Source organism: Vicugna pacos, chromosome 8 (assembly GCF_048564905.1).
Source record: "Vicugna pacos chromosome 8, VicPac4, whole genome shotgun sequence".
NCBI classification, from domain to species: domain Eukaryota; kingdom Metazoa; phylum Chordata; class Mammalia; order Artiodactyla; family Camelidae; genus Vicugna; species Vicugna pacos.
The window spans coordinates 68352836-68379867 of NC_132994.1; the positions used below are offsets into that span (position 1 = coordinate 68352836).

The following is a 27032-nucleotide window of genomic DNA, read 5'->3' on the forward strand; positions in this document are numbered from 1 at the left end:
AAAAAAAGTTTTTTCGGTCTTAATGCTTATAATAAGCCACATAATTTAGATATAAATGTAACATAAAATTCATTACATTGGTTTAAAAATGTAGCCTTATGTCCTGTTAACATCGTACAAAAAAAGAGAAAATGTCACTGAGCTCATGTTCCTGCCTCTTAATCCTTTCCCGTGGGGCATGAGGTCGAGACAGATCTCAGAGGCTGAACATTTCTGGAGAGCCTGGGCCCGGGGGTGGGGTGGGGTGAATGTGAGGTGGTGGGACAGGCAAAAGTGGGTCACGGGGAGCCAGCACGTGGACAGAATTGAGGGCTTTTCCTTTAAATTTTTTTTCTTTTATAACGTCAACTATTGGTGGCCGCCTCCTTACTTATAAAAGTAGTTTAAGTAGAATTTGACAATGTGTCTCTTTTTCTTTTCTGGCTGGCTTACTAAGTTTGGAATCTTGAGCTTGAAAAAGTCTGCAGATAAGAAGCAATGTAATTTAAGTGGTAAGAGGCAAGAACAAAAAACAGTTGGAGTTTAGGTTTTTTATGACGGTCAGCTTTGATGTTGGCACTTCTCCTTACTTGCAGGCCAGGTGCGGTTTAAGGATTCGAGGCGGTGAATGTCCTGGATCCTGGCGGGAGGGTGAACAAAGGCACTTGAGATGCGCCTTGACACTGGGCTGGATTTACTGCTGTGCGGCCGGTCACCCGCATGCAGTGTGTGCCCTGGAGCAAAACGCCTTCACATTTATGCTATTTTCAAACACTCTGATGTTGAGCGCATATTTTCAAAACTGCCACTATTTATGGCCCCGTGTTTACAGGGACCACAAAAATCAAACTGAATATACCTGCATTTTAGCAATGACCTCATACATGTGATTCACTCTTTCACATGATACAGCACCTCCTGGGTTTCCATAACTTCTTGATCTCCTGTTTTTACCATTTAGGTAACAGAACTTTCAATGGGGGAACTTCTGATGCACTCTACAGTTTCCTGGTTGAATCCGTTTCTGTCTCTAGGAAAAGCCAGAAAGGACCTGGAACTCACAGTATTTGGTTAGTAGTCCATTCAAAAGAATGTAAACTTAGATAAGAGGCTGGCAAGAAAGAACCACCTGCTAAACCCACTGGCCCAGGTAACTCCCGATTTCCAGAAGGACTTGGAGTCATTGCTCTAAGGACTCTGAACACGGCCAGCCTCCAACTCTCTCGAGCTCTGTCCCCGCGCGCTCATTATCGCCCCCTTCTGCTGCTTGGCTCAGTGTTCCTGCCAAGCATCGCAGGAACCCATCTCCCGAGGCTCTTTTGAAACCTGCTATCTCAGTAGTTTGCTGTACTTCGAAACACCCCAATTCTCACCAGGAGCCGGGAGAGTGGCTCTAGACTGTGTATTCTCACCGAGATGAACACCATGTCCTCAGCTTCCAATAAAACAAGGTTTGAAAAACCCAAATGCCAGGATCTCCTTCAGATAGTAGCTTATCCATAAGCAGACTCGTGCATAATTCAAATGCAGACGGAGGAAGTACCATTTATTCACTCGTGTTAGTTAGCGTCATGGGATCTTGGAGCGTCTTGCTTGAAGAGCTGAGTTCTATTAAAACATTCAGCTATAGTTCAGCCTTGGGAGAGTTTGAGTTTGTATAAAATAATGAAAGACTTTTCTTTCTCTTTTCCTTCCTTTAGTTTTTAAGAGAGCTGTCATATTGGTTTATAAAGAAAACTGCAAACTGAAAAAGAAATTGGTAAGACAAGAATTAGTTTCAATTACAGCTACCTTTTCATGACTGTATCTTCCTGGGGTTGAACTGAGATGCCTGCTGAGCACAAGGCTTCCCTGACTGACACTGCTTACTCCTGGGGGCACAAACCAGATCAGATACTTAAGGTATTTCTTGCTCTCCCCACCGAAGATGCCTGTTTTAAAAGAAGGGGTAGACAAACACCCATGCTGGGCCTACAGAGAAAACCACTCTTCTTTTCTTTCCCTAAAAATGGCCCAGTTTTGCTCCACACACATCACAGTCTGTGTGACTTCAGTTTCCTTTTAGAGGAAATGTAAAGTCATGGAAGTCTTGCTTGTCATGCTTGCTTAAAAATCTAGAATTAAAAAAAATTTGGGGGGAGGCAGAATAATGAGGTTTATTTATTTTTAATGTAGGCACTGGGGATTGAACCCAGGACCTCATGCATGCTAAGCACACACTCTACCATTGAGCTATACCCTTCCCTCCAAATCTAGAACTTTCTACCCTCCAAACCACGACTCTGCCCCATCCCCAGCCAGTCCGAGAGCCGGGAACACGCCTGACCTGGTCCCCTCCCGCACGCTGAGCCGCACACAGCTGTAGGGGCCCCGCCCCAGGGATGGCTCGCAGCTCCACGTGCCCCCCCCCCCCCCCCGCCCCAGGGAGCAAGTTGCTCTAACGCTGTTCTCTGTGGGCTTTCCTGTCGCAGCCCTCGAATTCCCGGCCTGCACACAGCTCTGCCGACCTGGACCCGTTTAAATTTCGCTGGTTGATCCCCATATCCGCACTTCAAGTCAGACTGGGGAATACAGCAGGTAACTGTTGCGCGTTGTACAAATGCCAGAAAAAAAAAAACATTTTAAGGGACTTTTTTAAACTGTGGAATGAAAGAGTAGGGAAGAACCTGGGGGTAGTTTTTGGTTTTATAGGCAAGGAAAATGAGGGCAAGGGAAATGGTTATGGCAGTCTTTACAGATTTTTGAGAGGATGAAGGCCAGTGGACAGCTCTTCTTTGCCAAATCCCGCTCTACACTGTTTTTTTATTTTCACTATGAACAGTTTGCAACTTTGTCTTTCTAAAATCCTAGATACCCGAAAATCTGTTAAAGAAAAAAAGGCCCACAAATTTAGTAAATTTTTGCAAATTTTGCTACCAGAAAATTCCTTGAGGTTAAGAGAAGAAGCCTCCCACCCTGGAAGATGTTGGGAGATCCTTCTAGAATCACCATGTTCTGGTGCCCGTGGCGACGGGAAGGAGCAGGCTGAGGCACGCAGGGCATTTGGGCCCCTGGTCAGTTTTTGCCAGAAGTGCGTATGTTTCCTGGACCGTGACCAAATTTCAGGCTGGCCTTTTACCTCGAGCGCCTGAGCACATCCTGCTGTCCCTTCCAAGAAATGGGGCCGGAAAGTGAGACCCATTTACCCTCTTTTCCAGAGAGATGGAATCCGGGGGCAGAGAGGGAGTGCTAGGATGGATGGAAACTTCAGGAAGTGTACAACGTAACTGAGAAGCAGTTAACTTTCTGTCAGTGTGTGTGGAAGCCCTAAGGAGGATGAGCTACAGAAGAAAATGATGAGCCGGGAGTTGGGAGCATTTGACTTTTTAAGAAGTTACTAAATCCTGAGCGTTAGACTTCACACGTGTTCCTCACCACAGAATCTGTGGCGGAGTTGCAGCTCCTTGTTTCTTTCCACACAGGGACAGAAAGTAATTCCTTGTGGGAGCTGATCCACACGAGGTCAGAAGTAGAAGGACGGCCAGAAACCAGCTTTCAGCTCTGCTGCAGGTATCGCTGCCTCCCCAGAACTAAGGCCAGTGGGAGTGAGACAGGATTATGTTCTTTTAAAAGTGGGTTTTAGTGCCCTCCTGAGTCGATGACGTCCCCAAACCGGCAAGTGTAGTAGGACACACTGACTAAACATATACCCAAATCTCAGTGCTCAGAGGAAGTTCAGGAACTGTCAGTTCCCCCCCCCCCTTTTGTAAGTGAGGTGACCAAGCCCACTGAGGCTGCGTGGCTTGCTGTCAGTCTGTGCTGACAGCGGTCACAGGCCACCGGAGGACCAGGGGACATGGAAGGGAGGCCGGACGAGACTGTGGGCACCACCAATGTTCTCTCTCTCCCCACCAGTGACAACGAAAGCAAAACCAACATCGTCAAGGTGATTCGATCTATTCTAAGGGAGAACTTCAGGCGTCACATCAAGTGTGAATTCCCTCTGGAGAAAACATGCAAGGATCGCCTGGTACCCCTGAAGAACCGCGTTCCTGTCTCGGCCAAACTAGGTGAGTGCTCCGCTGGCCCTGGGTTTATTCAGGAAAGCGCTGCGAGCATCTCTGTGAGGGTATCTACTCTCGTGACAGAGCAGCCCGTCATCACCCCGTAAATCATCGGGGAGGCTTCGTAAGCCCTAAGCCAGGCACTCAGTACACAGCCTGGGGGTGTGTGTGGCGATTTTATTTCCTTTTAAGAAACCTAGCCAAGCCCTCTCACTGCCTGCCCCCCTTTTATGAACTATGACCACCCCGCAGCTTCCGCACCCCGCACTGGCTGACAGTCTACACTCATCGCTCATACTCTCCCTCCCGCTGAGATGTACCAGAGTCGAGGGCCCTGCTCTGCTCACTGCGGTGTTCCCAGTGCTCAGAACAGTGCAAGGCCTCTAGAAAGCCAATACCTAGTGAATTAAGATCAAGAAACCTAATATACTCATTCTTAGTAAGTCCACAGGCAAACCTTCCAAATCACGCTGTTCTTAACCTTTTTGCCTGTTTCTGAAATTTCAGCTCAAGTTTTTAGAGCCTTCTTCCTATGTTAACTATTTTGTTAATATCTGATCTTGTTTTTAGTCTTACAAAATGTATTTCTTCTTTTTTGGTCACAGTTTGACCTCTTCAAACTTTCTGTATATTTTCTATTTTTTCTCCACTGGCAAAACAAACTAGAGCCGGCAAAAATGTGCTGTTGTCTGCAGACACCACAGCCGAGGACCCGTTTCCCTCTGACTCAAGAGAAGGGAATTAAACACACACGCACACACGATTCAGTATTTATATTAAATCTCTGAAAGCTGGCTAGAAATTCCAGCACACAGTTCTCGTGAGAGAGACATTTTTCTACTTTAACTGAGCAGCATGGGCATAAACGGGTGAGAAGGTGAGCACAGAAATTTAGTGTAATCTTACTTGTCAAACTACAGTCCTTTAGTGAAATAAGGGAACCTAGATTTGTTAGCAGCTAACTTTTAAATTTATCCATCAGCAAAACAAGAATCCTAGCCCTTAAGATAATTCAGAGCTTACTGTTCTAGCTAAATAATTGAGCTCTGGTCATTGGTCATCTACAGATGCCAAATTCCACAACTTAAGATTTCAAATAAATAAAAGTAAAAAATGTCCGTATCTGCAGTACATGCCTGTCGGCCCGAGTCCCGGTGGCTGGGTAACTGAGTGAGATGAGAAAAGGGAACGTGCGGTGTGGAACCAGTAACCCCCGACGCAGACCACACCCTGGCGTCGGTTCCCCTGTTGTGAGGGAGACCGTGCTCCTCTCATTGCAGCCTCATCCCGGTCCTTAAGGGGCCTCAAGAACTCCTGCAGCAGCGAGTGGCCGGGCGAGCCGGGCAGGGGCAGCTCGCTGGACTCGGACGAGGGCAGCCTGAGCAGCGGCACCCCGAGCAGCGGCTGCCCGGCGGCGGGGAGCCAGCCGGAGCCCGGGAAAGGCCCGCAGGCCGGCCTGGCCGCCTTCCCGGACGGGCTCATCAAGGAGAGCGACATTCTGAGCGACGACGACGAGGACCACCACCAGCCCCGCGGGCGCGGCAGCCCCACCAAAGACATCGAGATTCAGTTCCAGAGACTGAGGATCTCCGAGGACCCCGATGCCCCTCTGGCTGACGGGCCACCCGGCAGGGATGGCCAGCCCGGGGGCCCGCAGTCCAAGCTGGTCCGGGGGCACTTCTGCGCCATCAAACGGAAAGCCAACAGCACCAAGAGGGACAGGGGGACACTGCTGAAGGCGCAGACCCGGCATCAGTCCCTGGACAGTCGGTCTGAAAACGCCAACCTTGATCTCAGTGCTGTTCTCGAGCGAGAATTCAGTGTCCAGAGTTTAACATCGGTTGTCAACGAGGAGTGTTTTTATGAGACAGAAAGCCATGGAAAGTCTTAGTACAGTTTCAACCCAGATGTGGGCTAAATTGCTGGTTTCACTTTTAAACTAGTGGTAAAATGGAAATTGCAGAAAAACTAGTCATAATTGGGTTTTATGCAGTATACATTTTCCCACAAATAGCTGTAAAGAGTTAAGTTATTTTAATTTATTGTGGATCAGAAAACTAGATTAAACTGGTCAGAATTTGTAAATTAGTTTATATCCCTTTTGAGCAGGTATCAAAATGACTTAGACTCCTTAAAATAAAACCGCTTTCTAATTAATTTAATTTATGTGGAAAAAGGTGGGGAAGGTGTGATTATTAGCTTTTAAAAGGTCATTTTTTCCCCCGATCCTCTGGGCATTTTCTTTGAGCTGTTGGGTTTGCTTTATTTAAAGCATATTTAAATTATTCTAATGTGGGTTCGGGGTACAAGTGCAAATACTTCATTTTTGTAAGGTTGTAATAGACGCTGTTTATACGAAAACATGTCATATCTACGCAGTATATATATTAAAAGGAAGCTTGTACTGTACTTATTTGATGATATTTATTGTCTTTACCAAGCTGTACCGTACGAGGGAAGTCAGTCACCTCTGGTGAGCGTGCACACGAGCAGTTCGGCTTGTGAAAATCAACACTCAGCCGGCTGCTAGCCCTTGTAGCAGCAGCTGTGGTCTGCGCCTCTCCTTGTCACCTCTTATTTTCTGATTTTTGCTTGAGTTCTTCTCTGAAATTGTAAGCAAAGAGGTGTGGGTCGTCGTCACACATTTTCCGGTACACGTCACAGAGGCTCTTAAAGTGGGAGACAGAGAGCTGGATGGGTCGAAGAGTGGGGTCCACGTCTGCCAACTGTAGCAGTTTTCCAGTGCTTTCTAAGCGCTGAGCTTCAGGGAACAACATTCTGAAAGGAAGAGGGAAAGAAATCAGAACTTAAATCTTACAAGTCATGATGCTTCCTTTTCCCCTCACTTGAAAACGACGTGGTTCTGACGACTGGCACCTTCTTCGTGGAGCGGACGTCCCGGGGACGCCAGGTCGGCACGAAGGCCTCCGGTCACACAGCCGGGCGACGGGTACGACCAACCGCTGACAGCAGAGCTAATCTGACCTGCAAGGTGTGGCCACACACGAGAAGGTATTTTCTAAAGCTAAATCAGTACATGTATCTTTAAGGTAAATTTAACAAACTCAGTTTGATGTGCCTCATGTTTTATTATAAAAGTTGCATATTATTTCTGGTGTGACTTATCAGTTTTGATTTTCTATAGTTTGAACTTACCAGCCTTGGAACTCTTCACTCCAAAAGAATGACCTTTGCAAAGTTAATAAAACAGTTTACATGAAAGTAGAAAGTTATTTTTGCCTCTAAGACAAATTGATTCAAAGTGTAAATCTTAAGTTTCGTCTGAATCAGATCATTGTTTTAAAATGAATAGTGCAAGTGACTAATTGAAATATTGCAAAGCTACATCTGGATTTTATTTTCTTCTCTCAAGTCTCAGAGGCTCCACAGAGCTCGTCCCAAAAGGCTTAGAAGACGTCATGGCAAGTGGAGGCCGAGTTTCTCTTACAGGCCGATGGGCCTCTCAACCAAGAACTGCATGCCCACCTTCCCAGGGTGAGTTGACGGAGGTCTCGGAGTTCAGTTTCATGGCAAGCAGGGGTCTGATCATAGTTTCTGTGATCTGGGACTGACTGGTGGTTGGTGTGACTGAAGGACACCAAAAAGCCAAAGTGAGTCACAGTATCTGGCCCATGTCTGCACAGGGACTGTGTATGTGAAATGAATAGGGGCTGCCACTCAGCGGGGGGGGGGGTTGTCTTGGAAACACCAGGGCCAACTCTGGGTCCAGGCCAATTCCAGGATTTCCACCAGGAGGGTGTGCTTTCTGTGAGTTCCCCTGCCATTAATCAGGGCTACCAGGTCCAGCTGTACAGGCCACACCCTCTGTGAAACCCAGCTTGTGTTCTACTCAGTAAGTGGTGCATCCTGGCAGGTGGGACGGTGGTGAGGGAGGCATCCATTCTAATTAGCACCAAGACAGACAGTGGCATCCCTGTCACCGACTGGAGCAGCAGTAACTCTCTGGCGGAGTGTGAACACTGGCCTGACCAGAGCCAACACCCGGCAGGTCGAGGTTTCCATCACTCATCTCAGGTCCTCGAGGATAAGTCCCTGGATCCCAGTGGTTTTAGGTGCAGCCGTCTGAGTGATTTCACGTGCTAAAGAGGCCCTTCACAAAACCAGCATGAACTCAAGTGGAGCTAGTTTTAGAAAATGAGAATGAGTGCCTCTGCAGCTGAACCCATTTAAACGGCTACATCGGACTATATTCGACAGAAATCTTTTAAAAATACACACACTTTCCTGCCTTCCTAAATAGACTAGCGTTAGGCCTAATTACATATTCTTGGCTGTCGCTGTGGGGACTTCAGGGCGTATCAGGCATGCAGACTTTAAGCCGCCGGATGTGCCACGTGTGTGTGCAGAGCAGCAAGTGTGGCGGAACGAAGGAGCCCCAGATAAAAATGTGCTCACAGGGACACCTCGCACCATCATTTTCGCTCCTCGGAAGTTATATTTGCTTCTTAGTTCTAAGTATGTCCTTCAAGTTTCAAGAGATAAACAGCAACTTGGTGGAAAGCAAGCATTTAAAAAACCCACTTACATAGTGTGATGATGATAGGAAATACACATTTGGTCTCTGTCCCATGTTCCTGACACACAGCTACGAAAATCGGTAAGTGATGGGGTGACAGGAGCATCTTGTTATTCGTAACAGGCCCCCTCACCCACACCCGAGTCTGTGCTAACGAGGTGACTCTTGGTGGGCCCCTCCAGTGCTTCAAGATGGGGACAGCTGCAGGAGGAACAGCCCTGTGACTGAAGACTGGCACTTTCAGCTCTACCCTGGAGGGGAGGAGGGCTGCCAGTTGAGCTCAGTGACCAACAGCCAGTGGTTTAATCAGCCGCACTGCCTTAGGTGGTGGGACTTCCATAAACCCCAAATAATGGGGTTCGGAGGGCATGGAAACTCTGTGCACCCCCGTCCCCCACCCATCTCTTTCATTTGGTTGTTCCTGAGTTATAGCCCTTAAAATAAATCGATACAAGAAAGTAAAGTTCTGTATCGTTCTGTGAGCCATTCTAGCAAATTCTTGAACTTGAAGATGGACGGATCATGGAAATGGCCAATTTATAGCCAGACAGTTTATAGTCAGAAGGACAAATGACAACCTAGGATTTGCGACTGGTACCCAAGTGGGGGCAGTCTTGTGGCTGCCGGAACCCCAGGTTGTTAGCACCAGACTTGAACTGTAGGACACCAGGTGGTGTCTGGAGAATTCGAGAATGTGCTGGTGTTGGAGAAAACACCACACATTTAGCGTCCGAAATGTCAAGAGTGAAACAGTTCCGATGGTCTAAGTCCTGACTGAGAAGTCATGACCTCCCCCGTCCAGGGTCATTATCAGCTGTGTGATGTCTGTGTTAGTTTGTACTTAGGAGCAAACTGAACAAAGCCTGGAAGTAGCATCTGCGGTTAAATCAAGGTTTTGCTTTTTCCTCAGTGGCAGTCTAGGTTTGCCTGTCCCAGGATCTGAACTAAGAGTAACACTTGTAAGACAGCTTGAAGAATCATAAAAACAAAGCTTTTACTCTCTGAAGGTGACTGAGGACCTTACAAAGCATGCAAAGCGTCCTTACCTGAGCCCTCGATGGCAGTATTTCCTTCGGAACTGAAAAACGTTCTGAACGACTTTCTCCACCAGCTTGAACGGCTGCTCTATCCTGGGCCGGGTCAGGGGGGTGAAGTGCACCAGCCCCACGTCCACCTTCATGGTCAGAAAACACACATCACTTTATTGCCTCATATAACGTGTTAAAGCCACATCTTCGGAAAGCACAGGAGGACAGGTCCTCGAGAGCACGGTTTTCACACATGAGCCTTTATGTGGAACTTCAGTTCCACCTTCTCTAGGCCTGCAGGACGCTCCCCTGGGACCTGAGCTGACTCAGAACCGCAGTGGGTCGCACCTGTGCTGCGACGACATCCGCCAGACCCGTGCTTGATGAGCGTGGCACTGGAGAGTGTGGTTTTACAACGGCCTCTTAGGATCAAGCCACGTCATCAGTAAGGTCCGCAGGCAGACGACAGACAGCATTAGAATATTTTATTTAGCTTCTGAGTGAGTGAAAAATAAGCTGCAGCAGCAGTTCTGACGGCGAGGCTAGACTTCCAGACGGAGACGAGGCAGAGGGGCCCCAAGGGACCACTTAGTGCCAAACTCCCCAGGAAGGGAATCAGTTAGGAGACAGACACTGAGCAGTGAGCTGGACTGAATCCACGACTGTCGTCTGCACAGCTACATAGCTTTCTGGTAGCAACTTTAAATGCCCCAAGAGGCACAGGCAGGATCCAAAGAGAATGGAAACCACCAAAAATATTACTATTGTGAGGGGTAAACTACTACCAGCGGTTGAGATTCTTTTATCAGAAAATAAAAACTTCTCAGGCATATCTGATTAATGGATTTATACCCTGCCTTATTCTAAAAATGGACTCAAGGTAATTCAGAAGGATACGTTCAAAATAACAGAAAAATACTGAAAGACTAAGGGAAAAATGGGGTCAAAGCAGTTATCACACACACACGAATGCCGGGCAGAGACCATGGTCTAGGACTGGGAGGTCTATTAGCAATTTTCACTTCAGTCCCTAAAGGATTATTGTAAACTTGCCACTTGGACGCTTGCATATGACGCTAGCCCCGGACTGTGTGTCTCCGGAATCCCAGGTGTGCCCACTAATGGGCCCGTCTTCCATAAACTCCTCTGCTAAAATCTGCATTGAAAACACCCTGCAGCCTCAGGAGCTGCCGCAGCTGAAGCTGGGCCGCGCCCGTGCTTTCCAAAAGCAGTTCCGTATTTTGAAATTCCATAGGGGTCACCATGTTCCCTTGAGAGGACTCGCTTCTAAAGATCCCTGTGGCTACAAAACTCCTTAGAACTGGCCTGTAATGGATGACGATGGGGAAGTTTTTGTTTTGTTTTTGTTTCTAGGTTGGAGGAAAAATATGTGCATATGACGTGAGACTGTGCGGACAAGAAAAAGACAAAGCAAAGACGTGCCCCACATCAGCACCCGGGAGGGGCCTCTCCTGCGGGGTCTGAGCCGCCAGGCTGCCCCCCCCCCACCCCCCGGGTTTCAGATGAGCCACAGCTGCACCCACTGGATGTCACTAGAAGACGAAGACCTGGTGCCGGGGCGGAATGGCTGGCGGAGGCTACGAGTGTTCTAAGCAGCAGAGTGAAAACTGCCAGTGGAGAGGCCTTTCCACCTGAAAATGCTCCCCTGAATGTGCAACAGCCTTCAGACCATTCTAGTGAGGACTACACGCCTTTGCTGGAATAGCTGTTATTCCGCTGTGGAGAGTGACCATCTCAACGTTCTTATTAAATTTTTATAGTTTTTCAAATTATGTTCAATGTGTTTCTCCACGTTTATTAACAAGTCCGTCCTGTAGGAAACTAAGTACTTTGGTTAAAAGGCCAGGTCTGTCTTTAGACCTTCACAGAAACACCATGGCACAGGGTCCAGGGGTCCCGACGAGGTCTGTGGTCAATACAGAGAAGAGTCATTGAAGAGCACAAGGGACAGGGGAGGTGACTCAGGGATGGAGTGGACGGGGGACCACTGTTGGGGGAAGAAAGACGCCTTCACCTGACAGCATTTCTGGAGAAGGAAAAAGAGGGGAAGAGAGACGTGGGTGGGGAAGGGGGAAGAGGGAAGCCGCCCAAGATACACGATAATGACTTTAAACGTCAAGGACTCCTGCTCACGAACTCCGGTGTCTGTCGCCTCCTTTCCTCCTGCTGATTTGAGACAGAAGTGAACCCAACTGTCCAGGAAGGTTCTCGACCACTGTCTAGACTTCGCCGCACCCCTTCCCACCCTCATGGGCATTCCTGTCCTGACCTCTCCTTCGGCCAGCTCTCTGACTCCACTCTGTCAACCTTTCAATCCAATCCTTCCAGATTAGGGTCAGTTCTGACAGGCCTCTTCCACAGTCAGCAGCCTGCCAGTCTCCTGAGAAAATAATCTTTCAGCGAATTATGAGATAAAATTAAACCTTACCCAATCCGAAACCCAAGAAATATTTCTGAAACTCTAATGCTAAAATACTATTAAAACTGAAGGCACAAAAACAGGGATAGATGCATTCTCCTTCCAGCACAGAAGCTGCCACTTGCAGATTCCTTGGATTTAAAAATCTGGCCTCATTTTTATTTGCCTGATCTTATTCCTTTGAGATAGAGTTGGGGTTTGCAAACACAGGAAAAGTCTAGCGTTTGCTTTGTTTAAAGTTTTAAAGCCCTGTGTGAATACATGTGAACTGCAGCAGCAGACTTCTCGAGTCTGAGTATCATTCTGATACCCAGTCAGGTTGGCTAACAGTATATTTCTGCTAAAAGATTTCCTCTCACAACCAAATACAATCACTGTTTAGTGGAGGACCCCATGAAACTCAGTGCCAAAGAGAATCTTCCAGTAACATGTCCTGCTTCTCTGGGAAACCCGTACCACCCTCCTCTCTACTCCTGCCTCCAAAAGCCCTCCTCAGGACTACTCTGAATGATGTGGCACATCTTCTCTAGAACCACAGGAATGCTGCTTGGTAACTATGATGACAGAAACAAAACTGCTTTTTACTTATAAATGAATGCTTATTTAAAATTATTAACCATTACTTTTCCTTCCTTGAGTTTTAAGTCTATTAAAGGGTTTGATTATAAAAAAGATACTAGTACATAGGCACTAGATGCATTTAAAAATTCTAGTTTAAATGCTGCCAGCCCCTTTCCAAACTCCATCTATCAGTATACCAAAATGCCCTACTCAGATCTCAAATGAAAGGATTTATGATGACTTGAAATATTTGCCTCTCCAACCCACTGTAATATCAGCGCTGCAGAGTGGAGGGTATGTTTCTCAACATTAGCAGCCTTGGCGACAGCAGGCTAGGGGCAAAAGTCCCATTTTCCAGTCCAGGGTGTAGAGGACGTGACTGGCTCTGAGCTCAGAGCAGCACTTTGGACTCACAAGAGAACTGGGGTAAGAAACTATTAAATCTTAAATCTCAGGTATTGTCATCTCAGATCTAGAGTCAACACGGTGTGGGGGACACTAAAGAGTGTGCGGCCCGGTCTCTGACTCTGAGATGATCTCAGCACTCCAAAGCGCTAGATCACTGCCACACGCACAGGCACAGAAACAGGACTGGCCATTATCTAAGAAGGGTCTTCAGCACCTCCCGCGGTGTTCAAGATAGTTAAAGGACAAGCCAGTGGAGAGGGAAAACCATCAGGAAGCTACAGTTTAGCCAAGATACAACCGCAACTGGGATGCAACTGGGAGGTGACAGAGGCAATGATGGGATAAAAGAGCGACTGCAGGGAACACTCAACAAGACTTCAAGAACAACACAGGAAGGATTCAGAGGTCCAGCTGGCGCTGTCTCACAGGCCTGTGTAGACAGGAATGGGAAGGGTCTGGCCAGCTCTCAGGTGGCCGTTCAACTTGATAGAACATGGGGTGAGGAGTCTGGGAGGGTCAGTGTCAGGTGAGATGGCAGTAAGGTGAGCACGCTGGGGGATGCTCGGTTCCTCCAGCCCCCAATGCCTACTGACTCTTCAGGTACCTACACCAAGCAGACGGCTGTCACGGGCCCAGCAGCCACGACCTCCCCAGGGGAGGGTAACAGTCCCAAGTCACTCCTGCCTTGACCTTTGTTTATCTACAAAATGCATAAATATTTATAACTACGTAGATCAAATTTCCTAGAATTGTTTCATTCTGAATAATCCTGCCCCGAGGCCAATTTAAGGACAGAATTCCTGTTGTTAAAGCCTTACAGCTCGAGCACTAACAACATTCCAGGTATTGCAAACCGACGTATTCAACAAAGACTGACACACTGTTAGTACCTGTCTTGCTTTAAAGTTTCCAACTTGTGTTTGTTATCGAAACATTATTAACTTCTGCCGATGGTCCACCCGACCCGTTGTTTCCTGACAGATATTTGAATGGTTTTTCTCTCTCTTTTCCTCCTTGGAATCATAAAAAAAACAAACAGATTTGAAATAGTCACAGGGTTTCCTCTCAGAGCACAAGCATGTAGAGAGTGCGGGGGGAGCGGGGAGCACGGTGAAGAATCAGCCCGGAGCAGCCCGTGTCTGTCACAGAAGGAAATGCGGATGCGTGTAAACCGCGTCTCCTGCAGTGACAACAAGGTGAGTGAGGGGCTCGGAAACAATGTTGGGGACGTGAACACAAGTCTTAGCAAAGTACAAGAAGGACAAGAACTAACACTCACTAGGATCTCCTGCTCTATTGAACCCAGCAGTTCCTGAATGATCACAGGGAGAACACCTTCCTAAACCCCACGAACCAAGACTCTGGTGTTGGTGAAGAGGCAGCACCTGGGGGAAGGGGGGCCCTGCGTCACCGCGCCTGCGCTCTGGCCGCGGTGGGGGCTGTGGCAGGGGCCCTGCGGTGGCGGCACCAAGGTTTCCCCGCAACCAGAGAAACTCCAGAATCAATCAGCGCCTCGGGGATGGTTTCAGTGTGAGCCAACTCACCAGGCACTTGGTAGCTGCTGCTGCTGTAAATACTATTATCATTGTTACTGTTATGAAAAGACAGAGGTGAATATGGATGCAAATACATGAATTCATAATGAGTCAGTCGGCCAAAGAGATGAGACGCTATACTCAACTCGACCAGTCTGTTCCCTTCCTATAAAAACCACCTGAGCGTGCAAGCTCTGTTATGACGAGAAGGCCGTGCAGAGGCGTGGATGGGGACAAGCCCGGCCCAAGCCTGAGGGCCTGACTGCTCGTGGCACAGGGTGCAGGGTCCTGGGCACTGCTGGTCCCTGCGGTCTCTGCACCGAGACCCATTCCCCTTTTGCTCAAGTATTCTCGAAATAAGTCCATGCTGTCTTGCTCTTCCTGTTTCTGATTTGAAAGACAGTCTGTCTTCTTAGAGGTGAATTCTATAGTTACCAATCTCTTTTTTTTTTCACGTGCCTATTATACCAGTTTGACTCATGGAGGTTTGGGGGACCTCCTAGGTATGTAACCAGAGATATAAAAATAAGGGAAATGATTAAAACTGATGCAAGCTCTCTGATTTGGCAACATCACAAAGTCCACACAAACCCACCAGGACCCTAGAGTGGGCCCGGACTGAGATACAGGAGACCCTGCCAGGCAGAGAAGGGAGAGTTGCAGGGAAGGGAGGCAAAGGGGAAGAGGGGAGGTGGGGGGCGGTGAGCTGAGAGCACATTCAGCCCACAATCTGGGATACTACTAATAAAAGAGGATACTTAAAACAATGTCCTGCTCTTCAAAATAATGTGCAAAAAGAATGCAATGGTAAGGCCACAACAAATACATGTATTATTTAAGAGGTTGAAAAAACTAGGGTGATCTGTGTCGCCACAAAATTCAGCTCAGTCCTAATAGCCTAAAATAACGTGATGAGGACACAGTAAACGCACCTGCAAGATCCTTTCTCAAGAAGACATAAAAAACAGCAGCCAAATGTTATAAAAACAAGGTAATAACAGAGCAAATGCAAGTGCAAGCTGTACACAAAAACATATCCCCGCTGGCATGAAGTCATCAGAGCTGGGATGGCCTCTTCAGACATTTGGGAACACATGTAAACCGAAGGATAGTCATCTTCACTTTTAGCATGGTCCTCCCTATAATCAATGAATCTACAAACTCCCAAATCTGTAAGATAAAGCCTTCAGGGCAGCCTAAAGCATCATTTGAAAACTAAAAAGCGGGTGGCAGAGTGCATGCTTACCACGCACGAGGTCCTGGATTCCACCTCCAGTACCTCCATAAAAAACAAGACAAAACAAAGCAAAACTAAAATGACCGTAAAGATGGAGGAAAATAATGGACTGATTGTGTTCATAGCTGAAACTGTTAATTTCCTACAACTGAGTCAGAAGAAAACTATTTTAAGATTAAGCCAATCACTTTAAATTTGTGGGGCTGCAACAGGTAACTACCTTAATCTCACCCTGACCTTTTCATCATTTTCAAGGCTGAACGGAAAGCAAACGAGAAAAGACACTGCTGTTGAACCCAACTTTTCACTGAATTAAGTGGGCAGCATTCTAACCATACGATGACTGGGCATCACCCCTGACAACTGAAATGAGCGCCGCGGGGCTTTACGAATGCCAGACGATGTGCGTGCGGGTAGGGCCAGCAGCGCAGGCCTGGAGGACCACCTCCTGCAAAGGCGCTGATGGTTATCCTCACTTAGTCATGTTACAGACCCTTTCAGACTGGAAAGATAAGCTCGTCTGAATATCCAGGTTATCATCTCTAAGCAAAACACACTAAGGGAATCACAAATAATTTTTTCTTGAAGACAGATAAATGGAAACATTTTAATGAAAACAGACGGGCTGCCTTGTCACAGGCCAGCTCTTGCAGTCACTCACAGACTCTGGGTGTAAAGCTGAGATGTCAGAGCTCACCCGCTTCCACAGCTTAATCCAGAAAGACAACTCATTACAACGAGACTTAAAAATACATTCTCTTCCAAACGGAGGCAGAGCAGTGCTATGGGTGAAGAAGGGCTTCAGAAATCACAATATTCTGGGCCTGAACCCCACATTCCTGCTACTTAACTCATTTTATGACCTGAGTCAAGTTACTTAACTTCTCTGGGGCTTAGTCTTCTCATCTGGAAAACGAGGATTTCTGTCATCTCACAGGCTTATTTTAAGAATTAAATACCATAGTGCCTCAAATAGTACCTAGCATATAGGAAGCAGTTTATAAATAATAGTGTTGTGCTTATAAAACTAAAGCATTAGCAAAATTACTTAAAATTAGTCTTATTTAAAAAGGACAAAATTATACTTTTAATCATGTAAAGGCAGTGTATTACTATTATTTTATATACTCAGAATCAGTTTCTGAATTCATTCCCTCAACAAGCATTTATTGTAGCTCTGCTATAAGCCAGGCAGCCTTCCTGGCACAGGAGACCCAGCAGTGAGTAAGACAGGAATCCCTGCCCTCATGAGCTTTGCCTTCTAGAGATCTTAGGCCAGAGTTAGCAGCAGAGGTGCTCAGAGGCGGAAGGATTCTTAATCTATTTCGAAGTTTAGGAACAAAAAGTTTTCTTGATTGAATGAATGTTGGGTTTAGAATCAAGGATGCTTTTAAGACCCAGGGCCTACCAAAGGGAAGGGTGAGTTTGCCATTAACAGACATGGGGAAACTGGGGAGAATTGGGGTGGGGAAGGTCAGGAGTTCAGTTTTGCCCACGACAGGTCTGAGATGTCTATCAGGGATGTCAGGTCAGCAGTTGGGTGTACGACTTGGGTGTTCGGGGGTGGGGGGGGGGGAGGCCTGGGGAAGAGACATAAACTGAGGTGAAGATAAACTAAGATGAGATTTATCTAGGGAAGCCGCTGCCCTCAGTTCTCTTTAATGCCCACACTGGCAGTGCACAATGATGTCAATCAGTCATAGTTCTCTATACACCTCTACTTTCCAGCTCTTCTTATACAAGAAATTCTGCCTTGGGTTAAAGGTCTGCAGTTAGTGAAAGTTATTTGCATTTTGGAAGTTTGCCTTTTTAAAACAGGCAGTTAATATAAGTATTCTCATTAAGGCAGAAAAAATAATAACTTTTAAAAATAGAAACGTACATTAAAGCGCATTGAACCTACTCATCCTCAGCGGGCTGCACTATGCTGGAGGGCAGAGCTGGGGACAGACGGGTCCCTCCCCCTGCTGCCACCAGTCAGCCTTCGCACAGGTGAATCTGCACCGACAACCAGGGCAAGGCGCAGAAGGGGCCAAGACCTCAAAGGGGTCTGGAGGCTTTCTGGATCCAGCAGTGACAGCCGTGCTGGTACTGTCAGTGCCTGGAAGCCAACTCTACTCCGTTCAGTATTCATACGCAGAACTGTTCATAGATCTCCGTGAAATAAAAGAAGAAAATTGTAACATGATGGCTAAAAAAAACCAATCCACAGGCATTAGATTTCTAACAGAAGAAAACAATATGTATCCTGCTAAACGCCAGAGTTAGAAAAGATGAAAGCCGACAAAAGCCAACAATCCACATAACTGAAACATGCATCTTATTATTTTAACGAAATGGCTAATATCTAACATGCTTTTAAAGAAATGGCTAACACCTGACACGGCTATCAGCAGGTGTAAAATTCAAACATTTCACCCCAGTTGCAAAAGTATCTTCCTTTCTCTATAGTGATTATGAATGAATAGCTCATAGAATTAAAATTCCTGAGGAAGAAAAAGAGAACCCAAAGTGGGGAAGATGAAATATGTCTGTACCGCTGTTCATGGTCTAGAGCCTCAATGCTTGACTTCGGTATCATCTAATGTGTTTCGTCACGTTATTCCTGTGTAGTTTCTTCACAACATTTTCTATAAGTTCTAATTTATCAAGTTATACTCCAGAAATCCTTCTCACCAGAAAGAATAATAGAAGAAAACTCGGGAAACTCCCCTAAATACTTGCAGGTTTACTGATCAGATTCCAGTCAACAGCTGTTGCTGGGTTTTCTTTTTACTTTTATCAAAATATATATAAAAAACCGTCTTTTGAATGTTTATTTTGAAACTAACCAATTTTGTGAATCTTGATTTCAGATAAGTCAGAAGCACCTAGAATAAAAAGACAGCCTCAACTATCATCTGCAAAGCACAATCTAGTTAAAAATATTTCAGGCCACACTCTTTAATTTAATTGGGGAGATAAAATAATAAACTGTAACTTCCAAAGATAAAGATTCAAAAATAAATTATAACTATGGCCCCAAACATAGTATTAAAAGGAAAGAAAGCCTTTTTGTGAGCACCGAAATAATTCCTCCTCTGTACACAGTGACACAACAGCATTTTCAGCTTTCAGGTTTCGACAAACCCTGTTGTAACAACAACTCCCTCCCTGCCCCGCCTCTCCTTTCTTAATTCCCCTACAGCTCAAAAAATGAGATGGAGAACCCAGCATTTATCTTCCTGCACCATCAGCAGTTTTCACTCTCAGATTTCCATGCTGCTCTTTATTAGCTATTTGCAAGTGAACTTGGAGCTTTATCACTAATAATCAGAAGCTGTGAACTGAGCCTCATGTGCGTGGTTTCTCTTCATTGTATCTTTTTGGGCTTCATTTGAAGATAACTGACAGAAGAGAGTTAGACACTGAAGGCCACCGACTAAAGGTATGGAAAACGGGAAGCTGCTCTAATGCTTCAAGACCTACAGATAGACCCTCAAGTGTAACTTAGCTTGAATTATAGGTTGTGAATCTGTTTTTAAGTATTAGATTTGATATAAATAAATCTTGTCTGGAAAACTGACTTTACAGTTTAATGAAATCCAGTTCAGAATTTCTTTCGGAAACAGCTCAGAAATGTAACATTATTGGTTCTCCTCTATAGGTAACATGTTTTGGAACCATGAGAGTTCTCTACTTAGAACTAAGTTTTTTTACTTGAGACCCCTCTGCTTTTTGCTTACTTTCACACTATTTCACAACCACCACCACCACCACTGAAACAAAGTACGCCTTTATTCTCTATGAGATAGAAATTTGACAGAGCAGGCCACAAACTGTACCATGCTTGTGGCTGCAGGAGAAAAAAAAAAAAGATTCCACAGCAAGATAGCTAAGATGCCAGTATGCTTTTACAAAAGGAACAAAACAGTGACCTTCATTTTAGAGAACAAATTCTTTCTGCATGTTCTCTATGCAGAAAGCATTTAAAACAAGCCCAGTATTCCATAGTAAGACTAACTGAACGCAGTGTCCTATTGTTTATGCTGATTCTGGTCGTCTGTAATTTATCACTGCCAGCACCTGTTAATTAAGATGAACAGGCTGTTTGCAAGTCTGAATTACACTGGAATTTATAAAATGTATTGCTTAATGGGAAGAAAAGAGCTGTAATTGGGAAGCTGAGCATAGACTGATCAACACATAGAGGTTACTCAACCGAAGTAAAAAGAAAAGAAAGAAATGTGATGCTCTTGCGGAATGCTGACAGCAAGCTTGCTCTTGAAGAAAAACCTAAGCCGAAAATGGTCCGGGTAGGCAGTAATTTAGTGAGCTGGCTGGAGTCTAAAATGTTAAAACCCAAACCTGAAAACAGCTATTACAAAGCTATAAACATGTGCTTCACTTTTTTTTTTTTTAATCTGTGAAACTTTTGTTCTATTTTTGGGCTCAGCTGTGAAAAGATATTTGGGAAACAGAAGGAAAAAAAAAAAACCCGTACGATGGCAGGCAGAGCCTAAGCGCCCTGATGCTTATGGTGAAACTGCCTCTTAAAACTTTCAAAATCTCAGGTCAATCTCCTGGAGCTGCAGAATTTACAATTTAAGATTATGAACAAAAATAGAGCAATGGAATTCATACAGCCCAGAACTTACCCCTTAGGACATCAATGTTATAACTATATTAAACTATTTAACTGTAGTAAGTAAATGTAATAGAGGCATGGATTCATATCACTTCAGATATTCACAAAAGCCAGGCATCAGCCCCTGGAGGGTCTCTGAAGCTAAGCCGTCTGTTTGCCCTCTGGAGTCATCTTTTTCTCTTTTCCCCTTGGTGAGAAAGGGAGTGCATGAAGATGACAGTGAAAGGTGCTTTTTGCCTATGGATCTAGCATTTCCCCCTGCTTCCCAAAGGAGGATTTCGCCAGGAATTACAAATTACTGGGAAAGGGAGAAAAGGTGCAGGGTGGAGTGAGGTGGGAAGAGACGGGGAAGATCGGGGCACCGCCCATCTGCTGCTGAGACTGGTGTGGCATGGGGTGACTTACCACCTACACATCCTCATCTGAAACAATGGGCATGGCCAACGCTATAGCAACAGTTTCTTTCAACTCTAAGATTCTATGAAAATAAATGAAATCGGACTGAGGAAGGGAGAGAAGAAAAGAAAAAGATCCAAATGTCATTAAGTATCAAGTGTCTCATGATATAAAATAAATTTTGAAAATACAAATAACAATGTCAATTGTAATTTACTGAGTACTTTCTATGGGTCAGATACTGTTCTAAACCTTTAAACTACATTCACGTACTCAGCTCCATGGTGTACAAACTATAATCCTCCCCATTTTCCAGAAGAGGATACTGAGGCACGGAGGGGTTCCAGAAAGCTAAGATTTGACCCTAGTGCTTTTGATTCCAGCTCATACTGTCTTTTTTGAAATGTATATGAATTCTAATACCTCATTCAAAAGTTAATTCAGAAACACAAAAAAGCCACTATTGCTGTATTTTGGAAACCATTACATTTTCCTGAAAGGCGACGTAAGTCCTGCCAGACTAAAACACAGAGAGCCACAAAGGACGTGCTCTCTTTCCCCTCTTCTTATAGGAAGGGAGGGAGGAAGGAAACGAGCATAAATTATTTTTGGTGCTCTCTCACATACAACTAATGGTGTGGTTATTTCTGGTACACACTTTCAAGATTCTATGTCGCTACCTCTGAATCATTCAGAATAACCGGTTTTGCAGCAGACTACTTCATTTGGGTCAGGTAATGATTTTGGTCCCAGCTAGAAAGGAGCTCACATTCTCATAAGCAAAAGACAGTGGCTTCATTGTTTCAGTTTTGAGTACTTTGTACCAGAAGGGACCCAACTCCTCACCTAGGTAAGGATTCTGCAAACTGGAAATCAGAGATAATCATGCCAGTGACTTTGATTTCTTTCCACGACTCGCCTCTCCTTAAACAATTCACCTAGGCCATATGGTGGGTGAATTTTTTCTAATAAAATCATTTTTTGAAATATTAAACCTTTTCTAATGTATATTTATAAATCATTTTTTAACAGGTAGGCTCAAACTATTCTGCCTCATTACCTATAGAGTATTTTAATTAGAAATAAAAAGGTTTTAAAAATCTGTAATACTATTAAAATTCTTTATCAGATATCCTATAGCTGGAATTCGGTATATCTAAATCTTCCAACAAGGTACACGCCTACCTTACAGAGAACTTCAGCAGAATTTAAATTTTAAATAAAAGAACAAAGTGGACAGCCCTTTCCTTCAGACCGTGTATCAAGCATCACCCAACCGAAGTCACTCAGCAGCAGCCTCTGGGGGCCTGAGGTTCACTGTCCTTCTGGGAGGCAGTGTCCTCACCCGCTGCCCGGGCCCATTCAGATGTGTTCTCAGCTCCCACGGACACAAAGGTCTGTTTGTTTCTTCTTTCTTTCTTTCAGTCCTGATTTCTTCTTCCCCCAGACTTCTGTTACTTGGCTCTCTCCTGTACAGAAGTAGCTACAATTTTGACCAAGAGCCCTCATTATTAAGCACCAGGATTTCCTAGGACGACGACGATAACACAACAGCATGGCCTCAGCAGGTCTCCAGCTCCTTGCTTTCGTCCTGGCCTTATCGGGGACCTCTGGCATACTCACGGCCACTCTGCTGCCCAGCTGGAAGGTGCGTGTGGACGCGGGCTCCAGCATCATCACAGCCATCGTGCAGCTGCAAGGGCTGTGGATGGACTGCACGTGGTACAGCACCGGGATGTTCAGCTGCACCTTGCAGTACTCTGTCTTGTCCCTCCCCACCCACGTGCAGGCTGCACGGGCCACCATGGTCCTGGCGTGCGTTCTGTCGGCTGTGGGGATCTGTACTTCCACAGTAGGGATGAAATGTACGCGCTTAGGAGGGGACAGGGAAACCAAGAGCCATGCTTGTTTTGCGGGAGGAGTCTGTTTCGTGGCTGCAGGGATCTCTGGTTTAATCCCGACAGTGTGGTACACAAAGGAGATCATAGCAAACTTCCTGGATCTGACAGTTCCGGAAAGCAACAAACACGAACCCGGGGGCGCTGTCTACATTGGATTCATTTCGGCCCTGCTGCTGTTTATCTCTGGCATGATTTTTTGCACATCCCGTATAAAGAATTCAGAAGCTTTGCTCTACCCATCCAAGCGGCAGCATGTCTCCACCACGCAGCTGGAGGGCGACTCAGCACACAATCTAAAGGATTATGTGTAAATAACTGTGATGCACGTGGAACTTTCAGGTGCCTGCTGTGACTCTGGTCTTTTAGATTAAAAGAAAAAATTACCAGAATTGTGCTTAACTTTCTCTACAAAGAATGTAAAATACTTTCAAAATGATGAAATTGTTCCAAATGCCAACAAATTATTGTGTGCAATTGTATCTGTCTTAGATTATTTTTCTATGATCATTGTCATGTTTTATTTACCTAAAGGTTTATAATGGAAAGAGGTTCTGATTATAGTAATAAGGCAATGAATTGATGGCTTTTTTTCCCTTCTTAAGGTAAACTGTTGATACATCTTCCTAACTGGCACTTAAATGGATTTTATAAAAGAACTAAATTGCCAAGTATAAAAAGCACCTTGTCCTGGTGTCAATCCAGGATGCCGTGTGTTCTTGCTGTCTGTGTGGCATCACCACAGGAACTTGCTTGTGTTTCCAAGCCTTGCTGTATGACGGCACGTTGGGGACAGGAGAGCTGGCCACCTCTTTCAGATGTTGCCCAAACCAGCCACCCCAAGTCCCCACCTACTGTGACTTCCCTGGTTCTTTTTACATTTTGGAAAAAATATCTCCATACATTTGTGAAAGCCGACATTACAGCATTCAAAAATCAGGCAGAAATAAAAGAAATTGGTAAATGCTACCACAGCAAAGCAAAACCAAACCAAACCCAAACTGAAATCTTTAGGACCTTTAAAAGCATCAAGTACAAGGTAAAAGAAAACAAGAAAAGTTTGTTTTAAAATACTTAAGAACTGTCCTCTTCTGATGCTAACAAGAGGGTTCTCCAGATAAATGAACTTCACCCTATCATTTTTGATTTACCCCATCAGTTAATATCTCATTGACTAGTATTTGGATGACAGAGGTTACTTTTAAGTTGTCATTTTTTTTCGTTTGACTCATATTAACAAAAATGTTTTTATAAATAAGTTGCTTCAATAAGTTGATGGATGTGAAATAATTTTTAAATAAAGGATGCTTTAAAATATAAGTTTAATTATCTTATGATACATAATTCAAATATTTTAACAACAAAGTAAAAACTAGATTTTCTAATGTGCAAAGGGAGCACTGCACTCTGTTGTTTCTAATAATTTGTTAATTTAAGCTTAGTTACCGTTCACAGCACAACGGCAAAGAGGGAAAAGACTACTTCATTATACACTAATAACTCAGGGAGTGGAAAGTTATCTTTTATGTGAGCAAATAATTCTGAACTGTGCATAGAGGAGCGAAGGCTAAAGCATCTTACACCCGTTTCATTCGGTAGATCATTCTCCCCTGCAGCAGCATCACTGGACATTAGTGGAATAGCTAAAATAAAGGTACGAGTTCATATGGGAATTAGGGAGGTATTTAAAGGACGTATTCCTTTAGAGTGGTCACATGATTACTTTCTAAGCAAACGTCATCTTAAAAATAACTGATAAAAATACTTTCATGCAAATGAATGTGACAGGGCTGCTCTGAAACCTACAATGGTTCTCTCATTTGTTTAATGTGACTGGCTTTATGTGCAGTCTACGTATCCTATAGTTCTATATTAGAAGTTCACTTTATACACTTTATATATTCTACGTAATTCTACAGATACTTCAAAAAATGATCTTTGTTTAGCTCTATAATATTTTCTTCCTAAGTGGATACAGGAATGTTTCACACTCTCAGAAAAGCAGCCATTTCCCAGGAGCTAATGGCCCACTTCCACCAGACTGGACACGGTGAGGATGAAATGGTGCGAAGCCCCTCCATCCTCCAGGACCCACCTCTGCTGTGCTCGTCCACCGAACCCTCCACCTCACCCCATGCCTGCCCAGGCCACCGCTCACCCTTTACGGCTGGACTGGGGCCTTCGCTGTGAACTCAGTCGTGACTCCCTCAAGAAGTCCACTGCCTCCATCTCCGTACTCGTAAAGCAGGCTCTATGTAAACAAATTATTAACTTACGTGATTGCATCTCCAACGAGACTGGACACGAGGTATCAGTGACTGACCACTGTAAGTGCCTACTCTGGAACGCCAGTCCTGATGTAAATTCCTTTGCATACACTGACTGATTTAAACCTCACAGTGAGTCTAGGAGGCTGGTACTAGTCTTTGTAGCTTAGAGGTAACTGAGGCAGAGAAAGGTTCACTAAGTTACCCGACTTGCCCGAGGTCACACAGCAGGAGATGGGACTCAGCCTGAGGGAACCGGGCTCCAGGGCTAAACCACCTGGGCGCAAGCTTACTCAGGGCACACTACTTAACTGAGGCACTGGTTTACTGGTGAAAACGAGGACACAAAGAGCACCTGTTCACAGAGGCGCTGTGAGGACTGGCCGGCGCGTGGTAAGCACGTGATGAGCGCTGCCCAAGAGCTCCCAGTCTGCTCCACTGGCTTTCAACTCGGGGAGTTCGGCCCGCAGGCATGTCTGGTTGTCACAACGGGGTACAGGGATCAAGCGGGCAGCGACGCGCAGGGTAGCCCAGCAGCAAAGAATTCCCTGGCCTGAAGTGTCCCCAGTGATCAGGCTGAGAAACCCTGGTCTAATCTATTTAAACATATTTAAACATTTGTTTTTCTTTGATTAAAAAGTTAACAAAACAAGACCCAAAAGAACGAAACACCAAAAACCCCCAGAATATGCTTATTTTACCTATGGAGCAGATATGCCTAACTATATATAGTGTATGTATGTATACATATTTATATATAGTGTGTATATTACTGAAAAAATCATCTAGTAATTCTGACAAAACTCTTGAAGACTTAAGACAGGAAAACGGTAAAAGAATCGGTATCTAAAATAAATGCAGGTGACTATCAGAAATTGGTAACTGGTAACCAGCTGTGAGGGTAAAGCTAAGGGGGAACTTAAGGTCTCCTCCAGGTTTACACTTGTCTGCCTGGATAGAGGAAGACATCACCAGTCAGTGTACTGACTACGTGGGGAGGAGCAGGCCTGAGGGAGGCAGACAGAATTAAGTTCAATTTTGGACACAGATTCAGTATTTCTCACTATTGCTCTTTTCTCACTATATTTTTAGTCATATGACTTGAGAATATATTAACTTTTTTTTTTTGAGTAGAGGTAGATTTTTTTAGAGAGATACATACTGCATAGAATGTAGGCTGTTTCAGAAGGCAAGAGAAAGGCCACGAGGGGTGGGGGTCAGGTGCTGAGGTTAAAATAAAAGTGGATACACACTCCACAGACAGAGTGCGGGCCGTCTGCAAAGACGAGGGAGCGGGAGAGGCGGCCAACTTCACTGACTTTTGAGGATTCCTATCACAGCCTATAATTCTGCAGAGAGCCCTTCTGCACATCTCTTCCTTACCTCGCGCTTTGTACATATAAAAAAAAAGTGTCACCTGCAAAAATGCAATTTTATTTCTCCCTTCCTTGGATTTATACTTATTGCTTATTTTATTCTTGGGTACATATGAAAGCGTAACTATTGTTAAATCAGATTATAATAGTAAATACTCTTATCTCCATTTAACACTTATTTTATCTGATTTTTAAGGAGGATGACTCTGGTATATAATCATAAAACTGGTTTTTAGTTTACATATTTATTTTTCCTTTTAGACTTGCCCGCTTTCAAAAAGAGTTTGAGGCAACTTAACAATAAAATTGCTGGCACAATAAATAAGAAAACCAAAGGTAAAGCTGTAAGACTAGTTATAAAGAAATGGAAGAGACATAGAATGCTATTAAATAATCCTGGTTGAAGGCTGGTAAAGCAATTAAATATGAAACTTAGTTTAGAACTTCCCGAGCAACCCAGTCAGAGAAGGCCCCGTGAGGAATCTGACAGCTTCGTCTACTGGGAGACACCTACAAAGGCTGCTGGCGGTGCCCCCCGCGCCCGCCCCCCACTCTCCCTTGTTGTGAGTGCTGGGTGCTCACGGCTCACAGATCTGGTGCTCCCTCTGCTGGGGGGTTAGGGCACCACTGGCCCTAGGAGGTGGCCAGGAGGCTGACAGGGGAACAACACTGCTCCCTTCCCTCAAGGGAGGACCAACTC

At 45.1% G+C, this 27032-nt stretch overlaps 3 protein-coding genes and 1 long non-coding RNA gene across 13 annotated transcripts in view; 3 read left to right on the forward strand and 1 right to left on the reverse strand.

Moving 5' to 3' along the window:
* Nucleotides 1-6431, forward strand: part of TIAM2 (TIAM Rac1 associated GEF 2) — a 205950-nt gene extending 199519 nt beyond the window's left edge. For all 9 annotated transcript variants that reach the window (XM_072966082.1, XM_072966079.1, XM_072966083.1 and 6 more), the window contains 6 exons: nucleotides 941-1049; nucleotides 1680-1738; nucleotides 2451-2556; nucleotides 3441-3528; nucleotides 3874-4028; nucleotides 5303-6431. In XM_072966082.1, coding sequence (XP_072822183.1) covers nucleotides 941-1049; nucleotides 1680-1738; nucleotides 2451-2556; nucleotides 3441-3528; nucleotides 3874-4028; nucleotides 5303-5913 — 1128 coding nt within the window. In that variant the 3' untranslated portion in view covers nucleotides 5914-6431. The remainder of the gene's footprint in view (nucleotides 1-940; nucleotides 1050-1679; nucleotides 1739-2450; nucleotides 2557-3440; nucleotides 3529-3873; nucleotides 4029-5302) is intronic.
* TFB1M (transcription factor B1, mitochondrial) overlaps nucleotides 6428-27032 on the reverse strand; it is a 57393-nt gene continuing 36788 nt past the window's right edge. For both annotated transcript variants that reach the window (XM_006197707.4, XM_072966094.1), the window contains exons 6-7: nucleotides 9606-9733; nucleotides 6428-6800 (exon numbers count right to left, since the gene is read on the reverse strand). In XM_006197707.4, coding sequence (XP_006197769.1) covers nucleotides 6590-6800; nucleotides 9606-9733 — 339 coding nt within the window. In that variant the 3' untranslated portion in view covers nucleotides 6428-6589. The remainder of the gene's footprint in view (nucleotides 6801-9605; nucleotides 9734-27032) is intronic.
* On the forward strand, nucleotides 6813-11374 carry LOC140697769 (uncharacterized). The gene is made up of 3 exons (XR_012075094.1): nucleotides 6813-7034; nucleotides 7396-7517; nucleotides 10962-11374. It is a non-coding gene; the product is annotated as an uncharacterized lncRNA (long non-coding RNA).
* On the forward strand, nucleotides 18886-23985 carry CLDN20 (claudin 20). Its single transcript, XM_072966337.1, has 2 exons — nucleotides 18886-19195; nucleotides 22239-23985. The coding sequence occupies exon 2, from the start codon at nucleotides 22347-22349 to the stop codon at nucleotides 23001-23003; it is 657 nt and encodes a 218-aa protein (XP_072822438.1). The 5' UTR covers nucleotides 18886-19195; nucleotides 22239-22346; the 3' UTR covers nucleotides 23004-23985.